Source organism: Pristis pectinata, chromosome 24 (assembly GCF_009764475.1).
Source record: "Pristis pectinata isolate sPriPec2 chromosome 24, sPriPec2.1.pri, whole genome shotgun sequence".
Lineage (NCBI taxonomy): Eukaryota > Metazoa > Chordata > Chondrichthyes > Rhinopristiformes > Pristidae > Pristis > Pristis pectinata.
Window position 1 is genome coordinate 15179116 of NC_067428.1, and position 20640 is coordinate 15199755.

General features: G+C 43.9%; 1 protein-coding gene across 1 annotated transcript in view; it reads left to right on the top strand.

The window, feature by feature from the left end:
* yjefn3 (YjeF N-terminal domain containing 3) overlaps positions 1-20640 on the top strand; it is a 94396-nt gene that overhangs the window by 70292 nt on the left and 3464 nt on the right. The window contains exons 2-5 of the mRNA XM_052037596.1: positions 838-946; positions 13614-13724; positions 16946-17059; positions 17982-18129. Coding sequence (XP_051893556.1) covers positions 838-946; positions 13614-13724; positions 16946-17059; positions 17982-18129 — 482 coding nt within the window. The remainder of the gene's footprint in view (positions 1-837; positions 947-13613; positions 13725-16945; positions 17060-17981; positions 18130-20640) is intronic.

The window sequence follows — 20640 nt, forward strand, 5'->3', positions numbered from 1 at the left end:
TGAATATAATATAAAAGAAAGGAAAGAAAAAGATTTATTATATAAATTTAAAAAAAAAACCAAATCAATAAAACAAAATTATAAACAATATAAACTAAACAAAAAAAACTTTTTAAAAGAAAAACAAACAACAAAAAAAAGAAAAAAAACTGGGCTAAAATTTCTCAGTAGAAACAGAGCAATATTATGTCGTCAAGTCCGTTCCTCCAAGTTGGAAAGTTATTGAAAGGGGATCTACATCATGTGAAAATATTGAATAAATGGACTCCAAATATCTTCAAATTTAAGCGAAGGATCGGCAGTACCACTCCTAATTTTTTCCAAGTTTAGACATGATATAGTTTGAGAAAACCATTGAAAAGTAGTAGGGGGTATTGGATCCTTCCATTTAAGCAAAATGGATCGTTTGGCCATTAATGTAACGAAAGCAATCATATGGTTAGCGGAAGGAGATAAATGGCCAGACTCTATCCTTGGTAATCCAAAAATTGCAGTGATAGGGTGAGGTTGTAAAGCAATCTTCAATACATTTGAAATAGTGTTAAAAATGTCTCTCCAATATTTTTCCAGAAGAGGACAGGACCAAAACATATGTGTCAAAGAAGCCACATTCGATTTACATCTATCACATATAGGATTTATATGGTTATAGAAACGAGCTAACTTATCTTTGGACATATGGGTCCTGTGGACTACCTTAAACTGTATCAACGAGTGTCTGGCACACATTGAAGATGTATTGACTAAATGAAGAATTTTCTTCCAGGTCTCTATAGGTATAGATGTCTGGAGAGAGCTTGTGTTCTGACTGCTTTCTCCTCCTTGTGTATTCTGCAGCAAAGAAGAGGCGAAGGAACTGGAGAAGGAGCTCTATGAGGAATATCGATTCGGACAGCAGCAGCTGATCGAGATGGCAGGCTACAGCTGTGCCATGGCAATCACAAAGGTAGGCCATGCCCTGAAACCCCCTTCCAACCGTCTCGATTGCCAGAAGGAACAGCCTCAGCCCCAATCCACACACGGGATGCCAGGTGCTCTGAGTGAGGGCATTGCCAGATTCAGTCAGCCTGCCCGTCTCTGCCGCTGGCTCACAGCACTGGGGGAAGAGGCTGTGCGTCGGCATGGTAACATCCTCAGATAATCTGCAGCATTGTCACAGCTGCCTACAGATGTTGCTCAGGCGTAGCTGAAAGCAGCCAGATGCCCTCTGATGCTCCCATTTCTACTGTGATTTTGAGGAAAAACGGCAACTTATTCTTACATTTCATTTCAAGGGATGAAACATTATGAACACGCAGCTTATAATCTGCAGCAGTGAGTTGAAAAAGCAATTTAACCCTTAGTATTCCATACAGATACACTATTCATTCTTTTATTGATTTGTTCTCTGATACTGGCTTTTAATCGAATTTTATGCATCAGCGTTTACATTCTGCTTCTAACATGGTTGGATTCAAGCGTGTATCTCTGAACCAATGGTCCAGGCATTTGATTACAAGTAACCACAGAGCAATAATATTTTCAACTCAATTAGTTTTAATGAAGTAGAAAATAGCTCCACTGATCTTGAAGTGGATAGCAGTGGCTAAAGTGACATGATTACAATATTGATGTATAATGTGGCTGTATATTGATAGCCATGTGGTGGTGGCTATCTTACCTATACAATACTAACCTATGTTCATAGTGCTGATGTAGTGTATTGACAGTGAATAGTGTTGATGTGTAGGTCCACCCAATGGCAAATAAGGCTTTTTTACACCTCATATCCATTTAGTTATTTTATTGTTCATTTTTGTGGACATCGCTGGAAGACCAGCATTGATTGCCCAACCTAAATACCTTCAGAACATAATGGTGAGCTACCTTCTTGAATCCTGCAGTCTTTCTCCTTCAGTTGCTGTTGTGGAGGGAATTCCAGGACTTACACACTGTGACCATGAAGGAATGGTGAATTACTTCCATGGTACACACTGCAGCCACTGAGTGCCAGCAGTGGGGAGAGAGAGAGAGAATGTTTGGGTAGTGGATGGGGTGGCATTCAGGGGTTGTTAATTGGGAGGTCTCAGTAAATCATTGTCTCCGGTAGAGCCAAATAAACTTCAATAACTATTCTTATTAACACTCATCCAACAATTTCAAGTCTTGTGTCTGAAACCAACAGCACAACCTGAAAGACAGTTGATATACAGTAATCGTGTCCAGACACCCAAACCTTCACAAAGCCAACAGAGATCGGCAGGCACGGTAGTGTGTGGGCAGGCACAGTAGCGTAGCGGTCAGCGTAATGCTATTACAGCGCCAGCAACCCAGGTTCAATTCCAGCTGCTGTCTGTAAGGAGCTTGTACGTTCTCCCTGTGTCTGCGTGGGTTTCCTCCGGGTGCTCCAGTTTCCTCCCACATTCCAAAGACATACAGGTTAGGAAGTTATGGGCGTGCTATGTTGGCGCCAGAAGCGTGGCGACACTTGTGGGCTGCTCCCAGAACATTCTACGCAAGGATGCATTTCACTGTGTGTTTCGATGTACATGTGACTAATAAAGATATCTAATCTATCACTGAAAGACAAACCAAACCAAGTACTGGGGGTGGGGGGTCATTTCCATGGAATAAAACTGAAAATCAGAAAACTTGTTGGATATGTCATATTCTGGTTGGATCATACTGTTCTGTCAAGAGTTCTGATCTCCCATTATAACATGTACGTAGAAGTACTGGAGAAGTTGCCTCTATATAGCTCCTTGAGACTACCCTGTCACAAGTTTGTGGCCTTAATTCCTTTTTCCTATTGATCCTTATTTCCACTAAGTTCTTGAGACCACTGTCTCACCTTTGAATATACTCAGTGACTGAATATCCACACTGTCTGGGGTAAAGAATTCCAACCCTCTGAGTGAAGGTACTTAAGCTGAACAGCCCTGGGACCATGTCCTGGGATCTAGTCTCTTCATTTTGGGAAACTGCTTCTGAGCATCATCACCACTGGCCCCAGCGATCAGTCAGAGTGACACCCATTGACCACTATGTGTTGTGTAAAAGTATTGAAAAACAATTCATCGACCAACCCTGATAGCACCTGGTTTCATGGAGTGATACAGCACAGATTGAGGCCACCTGCCCGTTGGCTACATGCTATCTATTTGTAAGATCTCTCCAATTGGTTACAAGCATCTCATCTATCACCTTATCAAATATTGTCACAGTATTTTCATCCACAACATTAAGTTTTATCTTTAAAGGATCTGACCTTTGTTCTTAAACCTTTGTTGGCATGGAAACATCACCTTTGCTCTTGTTAAGTAGCTGGAGCTTATTTCCTTCAATGTTTTTTCCATTATACCAGTCAAGACAATTGGCCGTCTGAGCTTCAAGAAAGAATTTAACCTAAATCATTCATCTGGTTCTTGCCTCATGTTTAATGAGCTGCAAAATATTTCAACCATGGCTCCCACTATTATAGTCTTTGTTTCTTTGATTATTATTGGATGCATTCCATCTGGTCCTATTGGCATCCGAATATTCCTATTATTTTAGTGACGATTTTATTACTTTCTTGTCTCATTTTGCTACCTACACTCCTGAGCTCCCAACTCTGGCTGCAGTCATTACCTCACCCACCTGGAACTAGCCAGCACTGAGGTGGACAGCTGATGCCAATGGTCTACTTTACTGGTGGACACCACAGCTGCACTTGCTTGTCTATGCCCAAGATCTCAGCATGGCCTTGTTAAAGAGTACTATAGCAATGTGCTTATGCAGTTGGACCAGCAATCCAAGGCCCAGATCTGGAGATATGAGTTTAAATCTCACAACAGCAGCTTGGGAATTCAATCAAATAAAAAGCTAGTATCAATAATTCTGACCATGAAACCACCAAATTATTGTTAAAAATCCCATTTGGTTCACTATTAGCATTTAAGGAAAGAAATCTGCTGCCCATACTCAGACCCCCTCTTCACTGCCCTCTGAAATGGCTAAATGAGCAGCTTAGTTCAGGGGTAGCTAGGGATGGGCAATAACTGCCGGCCATTTCCTGTGGGAGTGGTGAATTATAATCAGAACCCAAGTCTTGCATTCCTATAGCACCTATCACAACTTCAGTCTGCTCCAAATAGCTTCACAGCCAACAAAATAATTTGAAAGTGTGGTCAAATGGCAGTCATCCAGATTTTCACACAGCAGGATCCCACAAATGGAAAAGTGACCAGAAAATGCACTTAAATTATGACAATTGCAGGATAGGTTATTCACTAGGACACCGGAGAGAACTCCCTTGGACCTGTCCACATGTTGCCATCACAACTCCTACATCCACCTGAGAGCAAGGTGGAGTCTTGGTGAGTCTCACCTCAAGCTTGCCACTCTCACCAGGCCTCTGAGAGTGAGCCACAACCCTTCACCCATCTACCACACAATCCTAGCCCCTAACAGGCAGTCAGTGGAAAATGTGTGGGTACTGGGAAACTGATAGGGTTTGGATTGGGATCAAGCTGGCTCCACATTCCACTGAGCCTATTTGTGCTGGTCAGTGTAGAGTAATATTGTACTCATTGTAACACTGGCATTGCCCTCAATTCCAAACCCAAAGATTGGCACTGGAAGCCCTAGAATACATTGCTGTGAGTTAAGTGATGCTATCCATGGAAGGCCAGGAGAAAGGCCCATGGTTAATTACAACTAGCAAGATCCAACTGAACTGGGCTGCCATTAACACAAGGGCCACTGGACCCAGAGGTAAGAAGAGAATGCTGCCATGTCCAGAGGAAAGCATTCATTCATTTCTGCTGGGCTTGTTTTAACTGAGGAAATGGAAGGGAAAGGAGTGAGATTGGGTTGGGGAGGTGGAGGTGAAAGTGTTGAGAGGAAATGGAGTGGGGGACTGGTGTGTGGGTTTGGAGGGTAAGTGCTGGGTTGGTAGAGAAGGGAGGTGGGGTGATGGGTTTGGGAGGGAGGTTTGTGGGAGGATGTTGGTGAGTCAGTTGGATGGGAAGTGATCTGGTACTTGGGAGGGAAGGGGAGGGCCTGGGAGGGAATGGAGTGGGGGGAGGTGGGTAGGTTGGGAGGGAAGTGGTCGGGAGATAGGGATGAATAGAGTGGGGGGATTTGGGGAATAAGAGTGGAGGGGTTGGCAGCAAAGGGGCTGGAGTTGGAGGTGGAGTTGGGAGGAAAGGGAAAGAGGCAGGGGCGCAGGGTTGATGTTGAATTGAGTGGATGGGGTGACAGTGATGGGGTTGGGAAGGAAGAGAGTTGGAGGATTTGTATTGGGGTTTGTGTCAAAGGCCTCTCCTTCAGTGCCACAGAAGTTTGAGAATCCCAAGAATCCTTAACTGGCTTCCAACGGAGTTAAAAATTTCAACATGGGGAATGATTTCTCATTGTCCACCAAAATTGGGCAGACAGAGGTCTTTCAAAATGGTCAGAGACTTGAAAGAGTGGGGTTCATCTGTGTAAATCAAGGCAGATGATTGGGTACCGCACTCTCTATCAGAGGACTGGAGAACTTCTGTTTCAGTGACACAGGGTCTGGCTAAACCACTAGGAACAACTCTGCCCTCTCTCCACATGGAGGGGATGATGGCCTTTCAGGGACAGTAGATTAGATTTACTAGAATGTTATCTGATCTCCAAGGATTAGTTTATAACGTGGGGTTTTATTTAATGGAAATTGAAAGGTTAAGGGGTGATTGGTTAAAGTTCTCAAGATATTAAAAGCATCCTGTGGGGTGGATAGAGAGAAACTAGTCAGAGAAGATAAGAAGATACGATATCTTTATTAGTCACATGTGCCTTGAAACACACAGTGAAATGCATCTTTTGCGTAGAGTGATCTGGGGGCAGCCCGCAAGTAAGGAGGGGTCCTGCATGTGGGGCAAAGTCTAAAGTTTAGAGCCAGCTCTCTCCACACAGATGGTGATGGGAGTTTACAATTCTTTTGATAAACAGCAGTTGTTACAGGTCAATGGTGAACTTGAAATCTATGCCTTTTATTATAATGCTAAGATTGCTTGTTTTATGATGTTGATTAAGACATAAAGAGTGCCAGACACAGGTGAAGTCTCCTCTTTTTAAACCAATGTCCCAACATCTTTTATATCCAAGGGTCAGGCGGATGGTACCTCAGTTTACCTCTTCCTACAAATGGCACCTCTGACAGTGAGCACTTTCTCAGTACTGTTTAATAGCTAACCAGACCCAAACCTATTACTTAGCCCCAAGCAATTAAATTAGAGCCAAACAGTTACAATTAATTAAGATTAAAAGGTTAGTATTTATTGGGCATGATTTAGATCAAAACAGGGCTTTATTAGACACATGTATATCGAAACACACAATGAAATGCATCTTTTGCGCAGAACGTTCTGGGGGCAGCCTGCAAGTGTCACCACACTTCCCTCCTGCTGGATTGAGCAGCTGAGAGTCTGTACTTCGGGGTCATAGGGTAGTGTTACAGTGACTAACTGATCACACCATTGCTCTTTGAACCCCAAATCCCTCTCTGCCTTCACCTCCTGTTTACATTCTCTGGTTTGTGCTGAGACATTAAGCTGTGCATTTGTGATACAACTTCTGTAAAAGATTAAACATTAATGATGATTAGGACTTGCAAGTTGCACAAAGTTGGCCATTTTCATTGTGGGTTCCTCTGTGCCCCTGAGGAATGACCCCAATGAGAACCAGGAGCCTGTGTGTGATGTCCATTAATGTGCAACACCTGTCTGGGTGGCAGTTCCAGGATATTCAATGGCATTCTATGAACCTGCTTCTGTGCACCTTCAATGACACAGGCCAGTGTAGGTATTGTAGGCATGGACTCTTGAGGAGGAACAGAGGGATCTGAGAGTGTATTGTCTGTGGATTCCTACAGGTAGCATGAAATAACAAAATGGTGGTTAAAAAAGGATACGAGAGATTTTCCTTTATTAGCCAAGGCACAGAATATAAGATCTAGGAAATTATACTAAAATTATATACAACACTGGTTAAGCCACAGGTTGAGTACTGGGTTCAGTTCTGGCCACCATAATACAGATTGGACTGAAGTGGGTGCTGAAATTTATGAAGTTGTTGCCAGGAATGTAAATTCTTAGCTGCAAGGATCAGATAACCTAAGGTTCTTTCCACTGGAACAATGATTCTTTGACTTTCTGCATCTAATACTAACGCTTTCGATATCTGTCCTGGTTGTGTTCGAAGGCATGATGTAAAAAGGACTTTCACTCTGTGTCCAATCTGTGTTGCCCCTGCCCTGGGAGTGTTTAATGGGGCAGTGTTGAGGGAGCCTTACTTGTATCTAAACCATCCTGTCCTTGCCAAGAATCCACAATCCTTTGATAGATCAAATACATTAGTTTCAGGCTGTTTGACTAAGTAGGCACACTACAGCAGCCAAATTTCATCGATATGTTAAAATTCAGGTTTATTCTGTACCTTTCTATTGGCCAAATGGATTAAGTCCGTACGGGCTGCCAACTCCCAGTTGGACATCTCCCTTGAGGTGACTTCACAAAATATTGCTCCCCCTCTCCCACTCCATCTCAACATCCAACAGTCTTGCCATTGGATGCTTGACACATCCATCCTTGAAGAACCTGCCATCCAGGTCCAATCATAAAACACAGATTCTGAAAACAGTCCATATCATGATTTTCCATCAAGGCAAATCCACGTCATCTGCACCTGCTTAAAGAAACGCGAGTTAAAAAAAATTGTGTGTATTTATTTACTTTTTTTAATAAAATTCAGTAAGAGCAAATTTTATTCTATATCTCAAAGTTTTGGGTAGTGATTGGCGAATCCAAGGGCAAATTTCTGTTACCCGAATGACCATAATGTGGGGATCACCTGTACCCCCCTGGCCATGTCTTGACTGTCCTACAGATGTTGACCCTTGGTGGATAGTTTTAAAAATAATGGGCCAAATTGATGCAAAGAAATGATTGGAACAGTTTTATTTTACTGCTTCCACAATCTTTCATCCAAGAGACACCAAATCAAGCCTATTGTGCTCCAGGATTTGGAGCAGTGTTAGAACCCACAACCTCCCATCTTGGGGAACAGGTAAGAGAGTGCCTCCCACTGAGTTAAAGCTGAAACAGTGCTCAGGCACGAAAACTGACCACCACAAGAAAACTACAGTGTTGCAAAAATCTCCACGTATTCCAGCCTCTTTCTCCTGAATCCCGTAAAAATGAAGCCTCTGCCGTTTTAAATCTGATATTTTGGGATAAGGCCAATGAAAGGCTGTTCTCCGTTATTGGAGTATGTCTAATTTGCCTCCTATAAAATTAGCTGCAACCTTTATTAATTTGGCTATAAAGTAAATTACGTCATTGATCCTTTTAAGGTTTATGAGGAGCCTTTGGCTCCCTGAGACCCAGAGGACAGGATTTGGCAGCTGAGTGCTCTCTCACACCTGTCTAGGGGCCAGAAGTACATTGGGTCCAGAAGTCTCACAACAAATTAGCCAAATGGAATTCGTACATCATTCATTAGGAATAGTGAGATTCATAAGAAACTGTATCAGGAGCTGCTCAATTGGCTCCTCAAGCCTGCTCCTGTGTTCAATGTGATCCCAGCTATTCTGCAAAAATCAAAAAAACTTGCAGATGCTGGTCACCTGAAATAAAAACATAAAGTGCTGGAAATACTTAGCAGGTCAGGTGGCATCTGTGGAAAGAGAAAGAGTTAACGTTTCAGATCAAAGACCCTTCATCAGAACTGAGAAAGAGAGATGTCAAGTTAGTTTAGGTAGTAGAGAAGGTGAGAAGGCCAATGGGTGGAACATAGGGAATATCTATAATAGGGTGAAACAATGTGGTCATTCAATGGGCAGTGTGTCATGAAGACCAGGTAATGTTGTTTAGTCTGACCTATAGGGACATGCCCACCAAGCAACACTGTACAAATGAAAGAAAAAATGAAACAAGGAATGATAGCCAGAAACGTCCTCAAAATTGCTTTGGGCCTTGTTATAACAGTGCAGGAGGCCACAGGCAGAGGTCAGCGAAGGATTGAGATGAGGAGTGAGCTGATCTGTGTCTCGTCCACTTTCTCATCCAATCCCGTATTCTCTGAGTGTCCAGAGATCTATTGGCCTTAACCTTAAATATACTGAAGATACTGAGGACTCTCAGCCCTCTGGAGGGGAGAATTCCAAAGATTCACAACTATCACTAAGGTGAAATTCTTGCTAATCCTAAATGTCTTTCGTTCCATTCTCCAGCCTGTGGAAACAACACCTTGGCATCCACCACATCGATTACTCCCAGACTCCTGTGTGTCCTAAGGAGATGACTCTCATTCTCAAACACTACAGTGAATAAGGACAAATTTAACTCAATCTCTTTCTTTGAACAATCCCTCATCCTAGGAATCAATCCAGTGAACCAATACTGCACTGACTTCAGGAAGTAAAGTGTAGGGGAGGCCAGGAGGTTGGATGTTGTTCTTTATAGCAGGGGAGGTGGAATTGCAGTCTAGCTGAGAGTGCACTGGGCTGTTGTGAAACATCATGTGGAGCACCTGGTGAAGTTCTGGTCTCTATTGATGAGGCGGGATTGACCCCCCCCCCCAACTCTCTGTCCCCCAATTCTCTGTGTCCCTCCTCAGTCTTTGTGTCCCTCCTTACGTTCTGTGTCCCTCCTCACTCTCTTACAGACCCACACCGTGCACGCCTACCGTTTCTGCATTGATCTGGACTCACTATACACTAAACCCAACTCTGCACCTCCCACATTGTGAACACCCCACAACTCATATACCCCTACATTCACTGTGCATGCAAGCTCACTGTGCACCAAGACTCACTGCCCACCCACATGGACTGTAAACACACACACACACACACACACACACACACACACACACACACACACACACACACACACACACACACACACACACTACACCTGCATTCATTGTTCCCTTAGAAACAGTATTGGAATAAATACTGGTTCTGTCTGACTTCAAGTGGTCATAGACTCTGTACACAGGGTCCCTCTAATCAGGCTTCCTACCTTCCTCACTTCAAAAGGGGGTTCTGCTCCCTCTAGATTTCTGGTTCTAGAATACCCCAACTGCTCACTCAACCTCTGGTGAAATCACACAGCACAGTGACTGTCATCAGCAAGGACCTTCCAAGAAAGCATCCCTTGTCCTAGTGCAATCCAATATGGTGGGTATTTAGCAGCAGGCATATTGGGTTCCCACACTCCATAATGGGGATGATCAGTTAGTGCCTACAAAACAGGAATGGTGTTTAGATAAACATTTCCATTGGGTTCAACTGATAGGATGAAGTGGGAGGAACTAAATCCACATGAAACTACACTTTTTTTCCAATCTCTTGAGGTTTTATTTGTCCAGGAATGTACTTAATAACTACAGCTCCAAATTATATGCTTTCCTCTTAATTGTTTTGTCCTTGCCTTACAGTGACCTATAGGATATCAATTTAGGAAGCATACAGCTAGAATAATGAGCCTTTAGTTCTCTGAAGTCTGCCCTTGGAATTCATTCACCAGACTTTATGGGCATTAAACTCAGACCTCCTACTAGTCAGAGCCTTTTCTTTAAAGCTTTAACATTTAGTGGCTGTGCCATCACTATTTAGGCCTCAGCAGGTAGTCCAGATTTCGGTGAGGAATTTAAGCCTGGGGCCCAGGGTAAAGAACAATCAACTGTGACTACTGGACAGCTCATGACTTCAGATTGGGCTGTGTGGTAGCAGAGAGGTATGACATTCCTCAGCCAGCTATTGTAGACAGAAACAACCACAGATTCCACATTGTATAAATTCAACCCACTGGGTACAGTATAAGACTCCCTTTACACAGTCCCATTCAATAATCCCATGGCAGCAGGCATTAGATACAGAGTAAAGCTCCCTCCACACCATCCCACGAAGCACTCCCAGGGCAGGAACAGTATAGATAAGACACAGATTATAACTCCCTCATTGTGATCCTGTCAAACACTCCCAGTGCAGGGACACTATAGGTTAGATACAGAATAAAACTCCCTCAGTGCTGTCCTGTCAAACACTCCCTCTGCAGGGTCAATATTGGTATTGGCATTGGTTTATTATTGTCACTTGTATCGAGGTACAGTGAAAAACTTGTCTTGCATACCGAACGCATAGATCAATTCATTACACAATGCAGAATGCAGTTACAGTACATTGGGATAGTACAGAGTGTATTGAGGTAGTACAGAGTGCATTGATGTAGTACAGGTAAAAACAATAACAGTACAGAGTAAAGTGTTACAGCTACAGAGAAAGTGCAGTGCAATAAGGTATCGTGAGGTCAGAGTCCATCTCATCATATAAGGGAACCATTCAATAGTCTTATCACAGTGGGGTAGAAGCTGTCCTTAAGTCTGGTGGTACGTGCCCTCAGTCTCCCGTATCTTCTACCCGATGGAAGAGGAGAGAAGAGAGAATGACCCGGGTGGGTGGTGTCTTTCTATATAGGTTATAAACAGAGTAAAACTCCCTCAACATTGTCCCAGCAAACACTCCCAGAGCAGGAAAAGCATGGATCCAATACAGTGTAAAGCTACCTTTGAACTATCCCACCAAATATTCCTAAGTATGGGCAGCAAGGGTAAGATGCAGAGTAAAGCTCCCTCTCTGTCCTGTCAGATGCTCTTGCCCTGCCGGAATAGTTGTGCCTCAATTGGCAGGAGGCTATAATTACAGTGTAACACATTTAATTTAACAATATATTAATAATCTCAATATTCTCCTATCTAATGTTAAATTCCTTGGCACTATTCTAGATAAAATTCTCTGTGGTTGTGATATCCTTTTGATAATGGGACACATAACCGTACACTTTAGTCCAACAGCCACCTTATCAACTGTTCCAGACATATTTAGCATGTTTTCTTTACTTTTATATTTGTTGCCACAGTCACAAAGCCTAAAATGTTCATCACCTTGTTTTTTTATGTACCTTTACCCCTCCCTATCCACCGTCAACTCCAGGAATGTCAGGGGTCTCCAAGAATTAAACATTAATCTTCTGCATCCTCTTCCTAAGAGCATTAAAACCGTGTTTATTTTGCTGCTTGTGGGTGAGCTGTAGCGATGGAGAATGATGTCCGACTACACTGAGGCCAGAGTGTTAATACTCAGCCAGCATCCATGACACAGGGAGAAACTTGGGAAAGTGTTATGTCCTGAACAAGAATATATCTGCCTTAGAGACAATGCTATGGAGCTTCACTGAATTACATCAGCAAAGACTGAAAAGGTGTGGCAAGCACTCCCAGTTGGAGTTTAGAAAAATGAGAGGTGATCTCACTGAAACATGAGATTGAGAGGGATGGACAGGGTACATGCCAAACGGCTCTTCATTTGGTTGGAGAGTCCAAATCATGAGGTTGTAATCTGAAGATAAACTTAAAACAAAGAGCAATGTCTTCACTCAGAAAGTGAATTTTTGGAAATTTCTACCATATGAAACTGTAGAGGCTCAGGTGTTGGGAATTAAAGGAAATGGACTTCAGGTGGGAAAGTGGAGTTAATCATTTTGAAAAGCCTCAAAGGACCAAAATCTACTCCTGCTTCAAATGTCTTCAGGTCACCCAGCAGGTATTCCTTCCTCCATCTTCATGCTGCTTCCTTGTTGCCTGATCATTCAGTCAGCACTTCTGTTGCCATTGCTCCTCTGCTCTTTCCCTTATTTCCACTAAGCTCCAAGAATTCTCAGACTACCCTAGATTCATTCCTGTATTTTCTTTGCCAGAAGTAGGTAAGTTTAGAGTCATTAGGTACCAGATCTTCTGTAATTGTCAGTGAGGCTTGACAACTTGGGTATCAGAAATAGGGAACAGCTGGGGCTCTGGGGAGGAGAGAACCTGTCAGCCTTCCACACTGCGGCATGATGGATAGATATCATTCCTGTGCAACTGCTCTGTATTTCCCTCCAGTCACACAACTATAAATGGTAAATCTTTCCTCAATAGATGGCTTTGAAGGTTCACATACTTCAAAAAGAATACTCAAAAATATTACCACTTGCACTAATCTCTTAGCTGCTAGATTTCTTTGTGAGGTTGACTGAGTTTCAGGTGTGAACAAGTGGAGATGTTCTCCCTACTTTAGGACCAATTTCTGACCAGGGTTGCCCCTCCTCCTCTGAGTGCTTGTTCTTGCTCTCATTCTGATGGTGTCCAGCCTGGAGCTCAGCCAAGTGTTTGGGTGTGAGGTCATCACCTAGTGCATTGGAGGGATTCCACCGCAGCCGAGCTCTTTGAAGTGGTACCATGGACCCTTCTAATGTCCAGACAGACTGCAGCTCAGAGTGAGCTGAAGCTCAGCCCTCAATCTCCACCACCAAAATAGATTGTCTGCCCATAATTGCACTGAGGAGAACTTGCTGTGCACAAAATGGCCGCCACATTTCATCATTACGTCAGTGGCAACCTTTCAAGGAGTCTTTCATTGGCTTGGGAGGTCCTGAGATTGGGAAAGGTACCATAGCATTCAAATCTCCCTATATCTTCAGGTGATGAGACCTCCAGGAGTGATTCCAAGTGCAGTTGAGCTTCTTATTGCTGATGTTTGATTCAGAACCCACTGATTTTCTGTCTCTTTCCCCACTCAGGCTTATCCACGGGCGTCTCTTCTCAGGAAGCAGCCAACTATTCTGGTGATCTGTGGCCAGGAGCAGAATGGGGCTATCGGCCTGGTGTGTGCCAGGCACCTCCGCACATTTGTAGGTATCGGGCTGGGGAGAAGGGGGAATGGGGGGCAGGGGGGGAAGGGATGGCGACTGAGTGAATGTGGAGAATGTTGGGGAGCCGAATGGGTCCTGGGGAAATGGGGAATGGGGTTGGGGAAGCAGGGAATTAGGGAGCAGGATGGAGGGAAGGGGCAGGAGTGGGTTGGTGGAATGGCGTGGGGTTAGTGGTCTGAGGGAGTAGGAGCAGGGTGGAAGACGGAGAGAAAGGTGGGAGCAAGGGGTGAGGAGAGGTACATTCTCCAACATGGCTGTGTTGAGCTGATTTAGTTATGTCATCACTCCTACCCTGTTCTCAACTCCCCAACCCACCACTTCCTGAGGGCCTGAGATCAAAGTTAAAATAGAAAGCTTTTTGAAATAATTTGAACTCTCTTCCTACGATGGGACTTCAGATTCATCAAAAAATGAACTAAAACTTTTACTGAAAATTTTTCAACCGATAAAATACCTTTGCCAGCATATAGGAGGGAATTAGCCATCTTTTTGCACACAGCAAGCTCCCACAATCAGCCATGCAATAATAACCAGATCATCTGTTGTTTATTGTTGTTGTGAGATATATATTGGTGGAGTAACTGCAGAGACCTCCTCTGCTTCTCTTTGGTCAATGCCATGGGATCATTTACATCTCCCCAGGACACCTCAGTTTAACATCTCATGCAAGGGACAGTGTGCAGGTAGTGCAGCATTCCCTCAGTGCTGCAGTGGGAGTGTCAGCCTGCACTACATGGAGTGTATCTTGAGCCCACAAACGTCTAATGGCCACTGAGCCAACATGGAAGCATCTGCGGTACACTATCTGCAACCCAGGATCAAGGGAAGGTCATGTCACAGGTTGCTGCACTTTGGACACCTGTATGTTGCATTTACAAAGACAAGTTCCATAAAAGCCAGCACAACTCACTGCCTGCTGCTGGTTTCCCCTGGAGTCTTGCACAGATGTGAAAGCTGGGATTTAAAAAAAAGAGCAAGAGGAGGTAGATGAACTCCTCACCTGAAGTGCAGTGTTGGTCCTCCTGGGACAGTGAAGCGAGTCACCAAGCCCTGGTCCAACCAAACCAGCCTGCTTCCTTTCTATCCACAGTGCTCAAGCAGAAACTGAGGTTTTGGAGCAGGTGGAGGCAAGCAGCAGAACAGAGAAGATGATGATGATGCTGGGACAAGAGGGAGGAAACACCAGGTGGATGGCTGGAGTTAAAGGGCAGTGCCTCTGCTGCAGCTTCGGGATGTAGTCAGTGACAGGTCAGCTCAGAGAGAGCTTGAGTATCAGGTGGCCGTGAGTATGCACTGACTCAATGGCACCAGACTGATGCTGTGCTTCTCAACATCCTCAAGGTGCCACCACAGCTCATGCGATTAAACCAACAATGATTCCCACCAGACAGCCAGGTATTCTGCCTGGGAAGTCTGATGTCAGATTGTAAACCCTCACCAGAAGATGGGTTCCCATCACAACCGGGCTTAATGGGATTAGTGTAGATGGGCAAAAAGTTTGGCATGGACATGGTAGGCCGAAGGGCCCATTTCTGTGCTGTATGACTCTATGATTCTAAAGATATGTCAAGCAGTTTGTATTTCTAACACAACCAGCTTAACAGTATCCTGTAACATCAAAATTAAAGATTAAAATTTGTCAGTGCCAAAGTCTATTTGACAGGAAATATGTTTGTAAGGACTTCCTGTGGATACTCAAAATGGCTGTCCTGAAGCCCAGAACTCAAGTGATTACAAACACACCTGAAATCTCTCTCAGTAAATTAGCCAACCTGTCTCTTTAAATGACAGTATTCAGAAGCAGCACTGCACTAATGACTCTCACGTGGAGGCTTTTTGTGGTGAAGAGTTTTAAATAATTTATTGTTGAGTGTCTGTCAGCTCCGCAGTGAGAAAGGCTTCAGAGACACCAGCCTGCGTATACAGTGTTGAACAGCAGATGTTGACCCTGGGTAGAGTCAGGATTATGAAACCCACCTGAGACTGTTTAACGTTCCTCATGAAGAAACACAACCAATAAACTGGATAATTCCACCTTCATCTTATTTCTGAAAAGAGGCCACAGTTCTGGTGCTGCTGATTGCACCAGCAGGGATGGAAACAATCTCCCAGTGGTTGGCATGGATACAAATCCGCTATTAACTTGTTCTCTGCACATGAGGGACACTGGCAACAGGGAAGTTGTTGCCCTCTGTGCCCCCATTCCCAGCTGCCCTAATGGGGGCATTGATGGGGTGCTCACCCTCTGTCCCAGCAGACTGGGTGATAGTGCCCCTGTTGCCCCATCAGTGAGTCACCAAGCCCTGGTCCAACCAAACCAGCCTGCTTCCTTTCTATCCACAGTGCTCAAACAGAAACTGAGGTTTTGGAGCAGGTGGAGGCAAGCCATGGCAGAGGCGCATGGCATAAAAGAATCTTAGGGACCTTTAATATCCCAACTCCTATAGCTGTATATACTGCTGCCTCACAGGTCCAGTGACCTGGGTTTGATCCCAACCTTGGGTGCCCTCTATATGAAATTTGAATGCTCTCCATGTGACCACATGGGTTTCTTCCAGTTGCTCCAGTTTCCTGCCACATCCCAAGTTTGTGCTGGTAGGTTAATTGACCATTGTAAATTGCCCCTAGGGTATGTGGGTTGCAGGAAATCAGGGCATGTGAGATAAAATAGATTGTAAGGAGATAAATGGGGGAAGGGGACTGATGGGATTGTTCTGAGACCCAGCACAGACTCAAAAGGCTGAATGTCCTCCTGTCATAAGGAAATATGAGAAATGAGAAGGTGCTTTGCAGGAGCTTCAGACAAAATCTGACATTAAACCACATACTAGTGCTGGTGAGCTGAAGCTGGGTCAGAGAAGGAGGTTTGAAGGACCATTTTACAGGAAGAGAGACGTGGAGTGGTTTATGGAGGGAATTCTGGAGTGCAGGTCCAGGCAGCTGAAGGCATGACTGTGGTGGGGAATTAAAATTTGGGATGTGTTAGAGAACCAATCTGGGGAAGTGCTGGGAGCCCGGGAATCTGCAGGGATGGAGAAGATTACAGAGGTATCAGGGAGGTGTGGGGAGCAGTGGCCGAGGCTCTGTGGGTGGGGCTGGGGTGCAGGGATGGGAACATTTTAAAACGTAGGGGTTGGTGTATACTTGACGATAGGAAGAAGCTGAAAATGAACGTTGATAATCCATGCTTTGTTTTCCAGGGATATGAACCGACCATCTATTACCCCAAGCGTTCCTGCAAATCCCTCTTCTTGGATTTCACGGTTCAGTGTGAGAAGCTGGATATTCCGTTTCTCTCCTACCTTCCAGCTGAGGTGATAAAGCTTGAGACTATGGCTTCCTCTGGTAGTTTTAACAGCGTGGCTGGGCAGCTATTGGGTTACCATGAGGTGAAGAATGCAGGATTGCATGGTTAACCTGGACAGTTCGGTCATGATCACACTGTGTGGTGGGACTGGCTTAAGGGGTTGAGTGGCCTACTCCTGCTCCTATTTTCTTATGTTCTTACGGTTTTATTCACCTTTTGCCCTAGAATCTGAACCTCCTGTTTTCCACTGTATGCCCATAAATGGTCACATATCTATTTATGCTTCATGGATATTAAATTGTATATCCTGCAGGTACAGAAAATAATCAAAAAGGCTAGCCTCAGTCTGAACTATGAACTCTATGTTGCAACAACATCTTTCACAACATCTTTAACATAGGAGCCCAAGATGGATCAGGTCTGGGCCAGGCTAGTAGGTTGAAAGACTGACCCTGGGGTGAGGACAGTGTAGAATCACCAGAATGATACCTGGATTACAAAGATTAAATCACAAGAAGAAATTTCTCAGCTGAGGTTGTATTCCTTTGAATGTAAAAGAAATGAGGTGAGTTTATCAAAGTTTTTAACATTTTATGAGGGCCTGCTTAGGAAAGTAGTGGTAAGAAACTTACATTCTTCACGTAGCTCCCTCTATATTGTCCCACCAAACATTCCCAGGACAGGGACAGCACAGGTTAGAAACAGAGAGGTCAGATACAGAGTAGATCTCGCTCTACATTGCCCCATCAGATAATGCCAGGACAGGGATAGAGAAGGTGAGACACAGGGCAAAGCTCTCTCTACACTGTTCTGGGAAGCAGATTGTTAGGATACAGTATAGCAGCATTTGATGAGCTGGTTTTGGGTGATCCTAGTATGTCTGACTCTTTGCCAAGTGCGAAATGGTTCCTGTCTTTCCTTCTTCACAGGTGCAGTTGATAAATGATGCCTATAACCTGATCATAGATGCGGTGCTGGGGCTTTCAGATGAGATGGGCCTGAAGGAGCTGTATTGCAATATCTTGACTACGATGAAACATGTGAAAATACCTGTAATCAGCATTGATGTCCCCTCAGGTAATGAATGGACAACTGCTTTCCAAAGCAGTATTGTAAACTTACATGATATAGATCATCATACCACTATCAACTCTTGGGAAGAGCAAACCAGTTGAATGCTCCACTCCATCTCCTGCTCTTCCCCCCCATATCCAGGGAACTTCTCCCTGTGCATTTCTCCAGTTCCCTTTTGGAAACTATGATTGAAACTGCTTTCACTCGTCATTTTAGCCAGGGCTTTATTCTTCCCATATCTCCCATCTGGTTCTTTTCTCAGTAAACTTAAATCTGAGTTTTCTATTTCACTGAACATCTTGCCACAGGTAGCAATTCCTCCTTATTTACTCTATCAAACTACTTCATAATTTGAAACGCTCAGTAAAAATCTCCCCATGACCTCTCTGCTATAAGGGAAACTGACCCAGTTTTTCCAACCATTGCATGTGACTGAAGTCCCTCTTCCCCGGGGCCATTAAGGTAAATCATCTCTGCAGCTTCTCCAAAGTCTTGAATAGGGTTGATTTTATGGATGTTGCTTCCATTATAATTATCTTCCATTCATCATTCACTACTGCTGGAGAAATGATCCTGTTATTATTTGGAGACTGTGGTGAAGATCTGATCATTAACTCTTTTGCTCTAATTCAGGGTAACTCTTATTTAGACTCTGCATGATACACCTTCATTCTTTTTTTCTACCTTGTCTTTATTGGTTCCAATTAAGTAAAATTTCACTTTTAAAATTTGCATCTTCATTTTCAAATTCCTCCCTGGCCCTATCACTCAATTTCTCTGTAATCTCCTCCAGTCTTAAACCCATCCATTTCTGGCCTCTTGAGTATTTCAACTGTAATTGCTCCACTGTTGGTGACTATTGAGTTCCGAAGCTCTGGGATTCCCTCCCCAAAATTGTTCAACTCTCTCCCTCTTTCTGCCTTTAAGATGGTGCTTAAAACCTATCTCTATGACCAATCCTGTAGGCACCAGCAATAACACCCTTTTTTTGTGGCTCAGCATCAAATTTACTCCAATATTATTCCAATGGGGATGCTTTTATTATGTTAACAAATGCATATTATTGTTTCATTGAACTCTGTAACAGGCCTTTCTCCACCTTCCATTCATTGGCTAACTAAGTGGTCTTGGTCACTTATTTCTCAGAATGTGGGCATCACTGACAAGGCCAACATTCATTGCCCAACTCTAGTTACCCTTGAGAAGGTTGTGGTGATCTGCCCGCTTGAACTGCTGCAGTCCTACTGGCGAAAGTGCTCTCACGATGCTATTGAGTACAGAGTTCCAGGATTTAGACCCAGCGATGATGAAGATTAAACTGCTATGAGCAATGAATGTCTGTAATTAAGCTTTCTCATTTTGTTGATCAGAATTGGTACCAGAAGACTAATGTTTTTAATCAGATCTGGCCTGACTTTAAAAACCATAGCATGATAGAAATTCGGGCCATTGGAAGAGGCCTTTCAGCCCATTGGGTCCATGCCAGCCAGAGCTGAACTAGTGACACCAATTCCATTTCCCGGCACTCGATCCATAGCTGTGTAGGTTATGGTACATTAGATGCTCATTCAGGCACCATTTAAATGTGTTAAGGGTTTCTGCTTCTAACACTCTTTCAGGCAATGAGTTCCAGACTTCCTCCCCCACCATCTGGGTGAAAACATCTTTTTTTTCATTTCCCCTTTACTTTTTCTAAGCCTTAACTTGAATCCATGCTCCCTGGTTGTTGAACTCCCAGAGGATAGATCCTTCCTGTTCGTCATATGAAAATGAAGCCAATAATTAACACCAACCTTGCTGCCAGCAACAGTAAGCCCAAAGAACAAGGAAGTTCATTCACCTGGGAAATAGGGAGGCATCAAGAAAGAAGTCACCTGAAGAATTAACAAAGCAAACCTGCCCTTTACAATGCTGGAGAACACCAGGACTTCAAATACAACAAAGACAAACATCTTCAACAGCAAAGTCCTCTGTGTGGTTATATGGTGCACAGCAAGAACAGTTCACAAGCTGGAGCCCTTCCAAAGCAAACGCCTGTGGAAGATCTTCAGAATTTTCAGGCCAAGAAGAATCTCAAACCGAGCTGCACCAGAGGATAAATGTAAAGCCTCTGATGGTAAAAACGAGATGGACAGCTTGCCTGTAGGTGACAAATACCACCCACAGCTGCCCAGAACAGCCCCATGCTAGACACTAGATGGGTAGCATTGAAAGAGTCCACCCAAGAAGACTGGAGGAAATACGGTAGAGAAAGAGGGCATGCGCTGATGTGGGATACCAGCTGTGGTTCTCTCTCATGAGAGCCTTATCTGGCATTGGAAGCATGAAGGGTTGAAAGAATGACTCACTCTGTCTCGGCTTCTCACAGTTCTATCCACCTGATTAAATTCTCCCTTCAGTCTCCTCCATTCCAAAGAAAACAACCCCAGCCTGGCCAATTTCTCCTCATAAATAAAATTCTCCAGCTTTGGCAACAACCCCAAAAATCTCCTCTGCACCTTCTCCTGTGCTCTC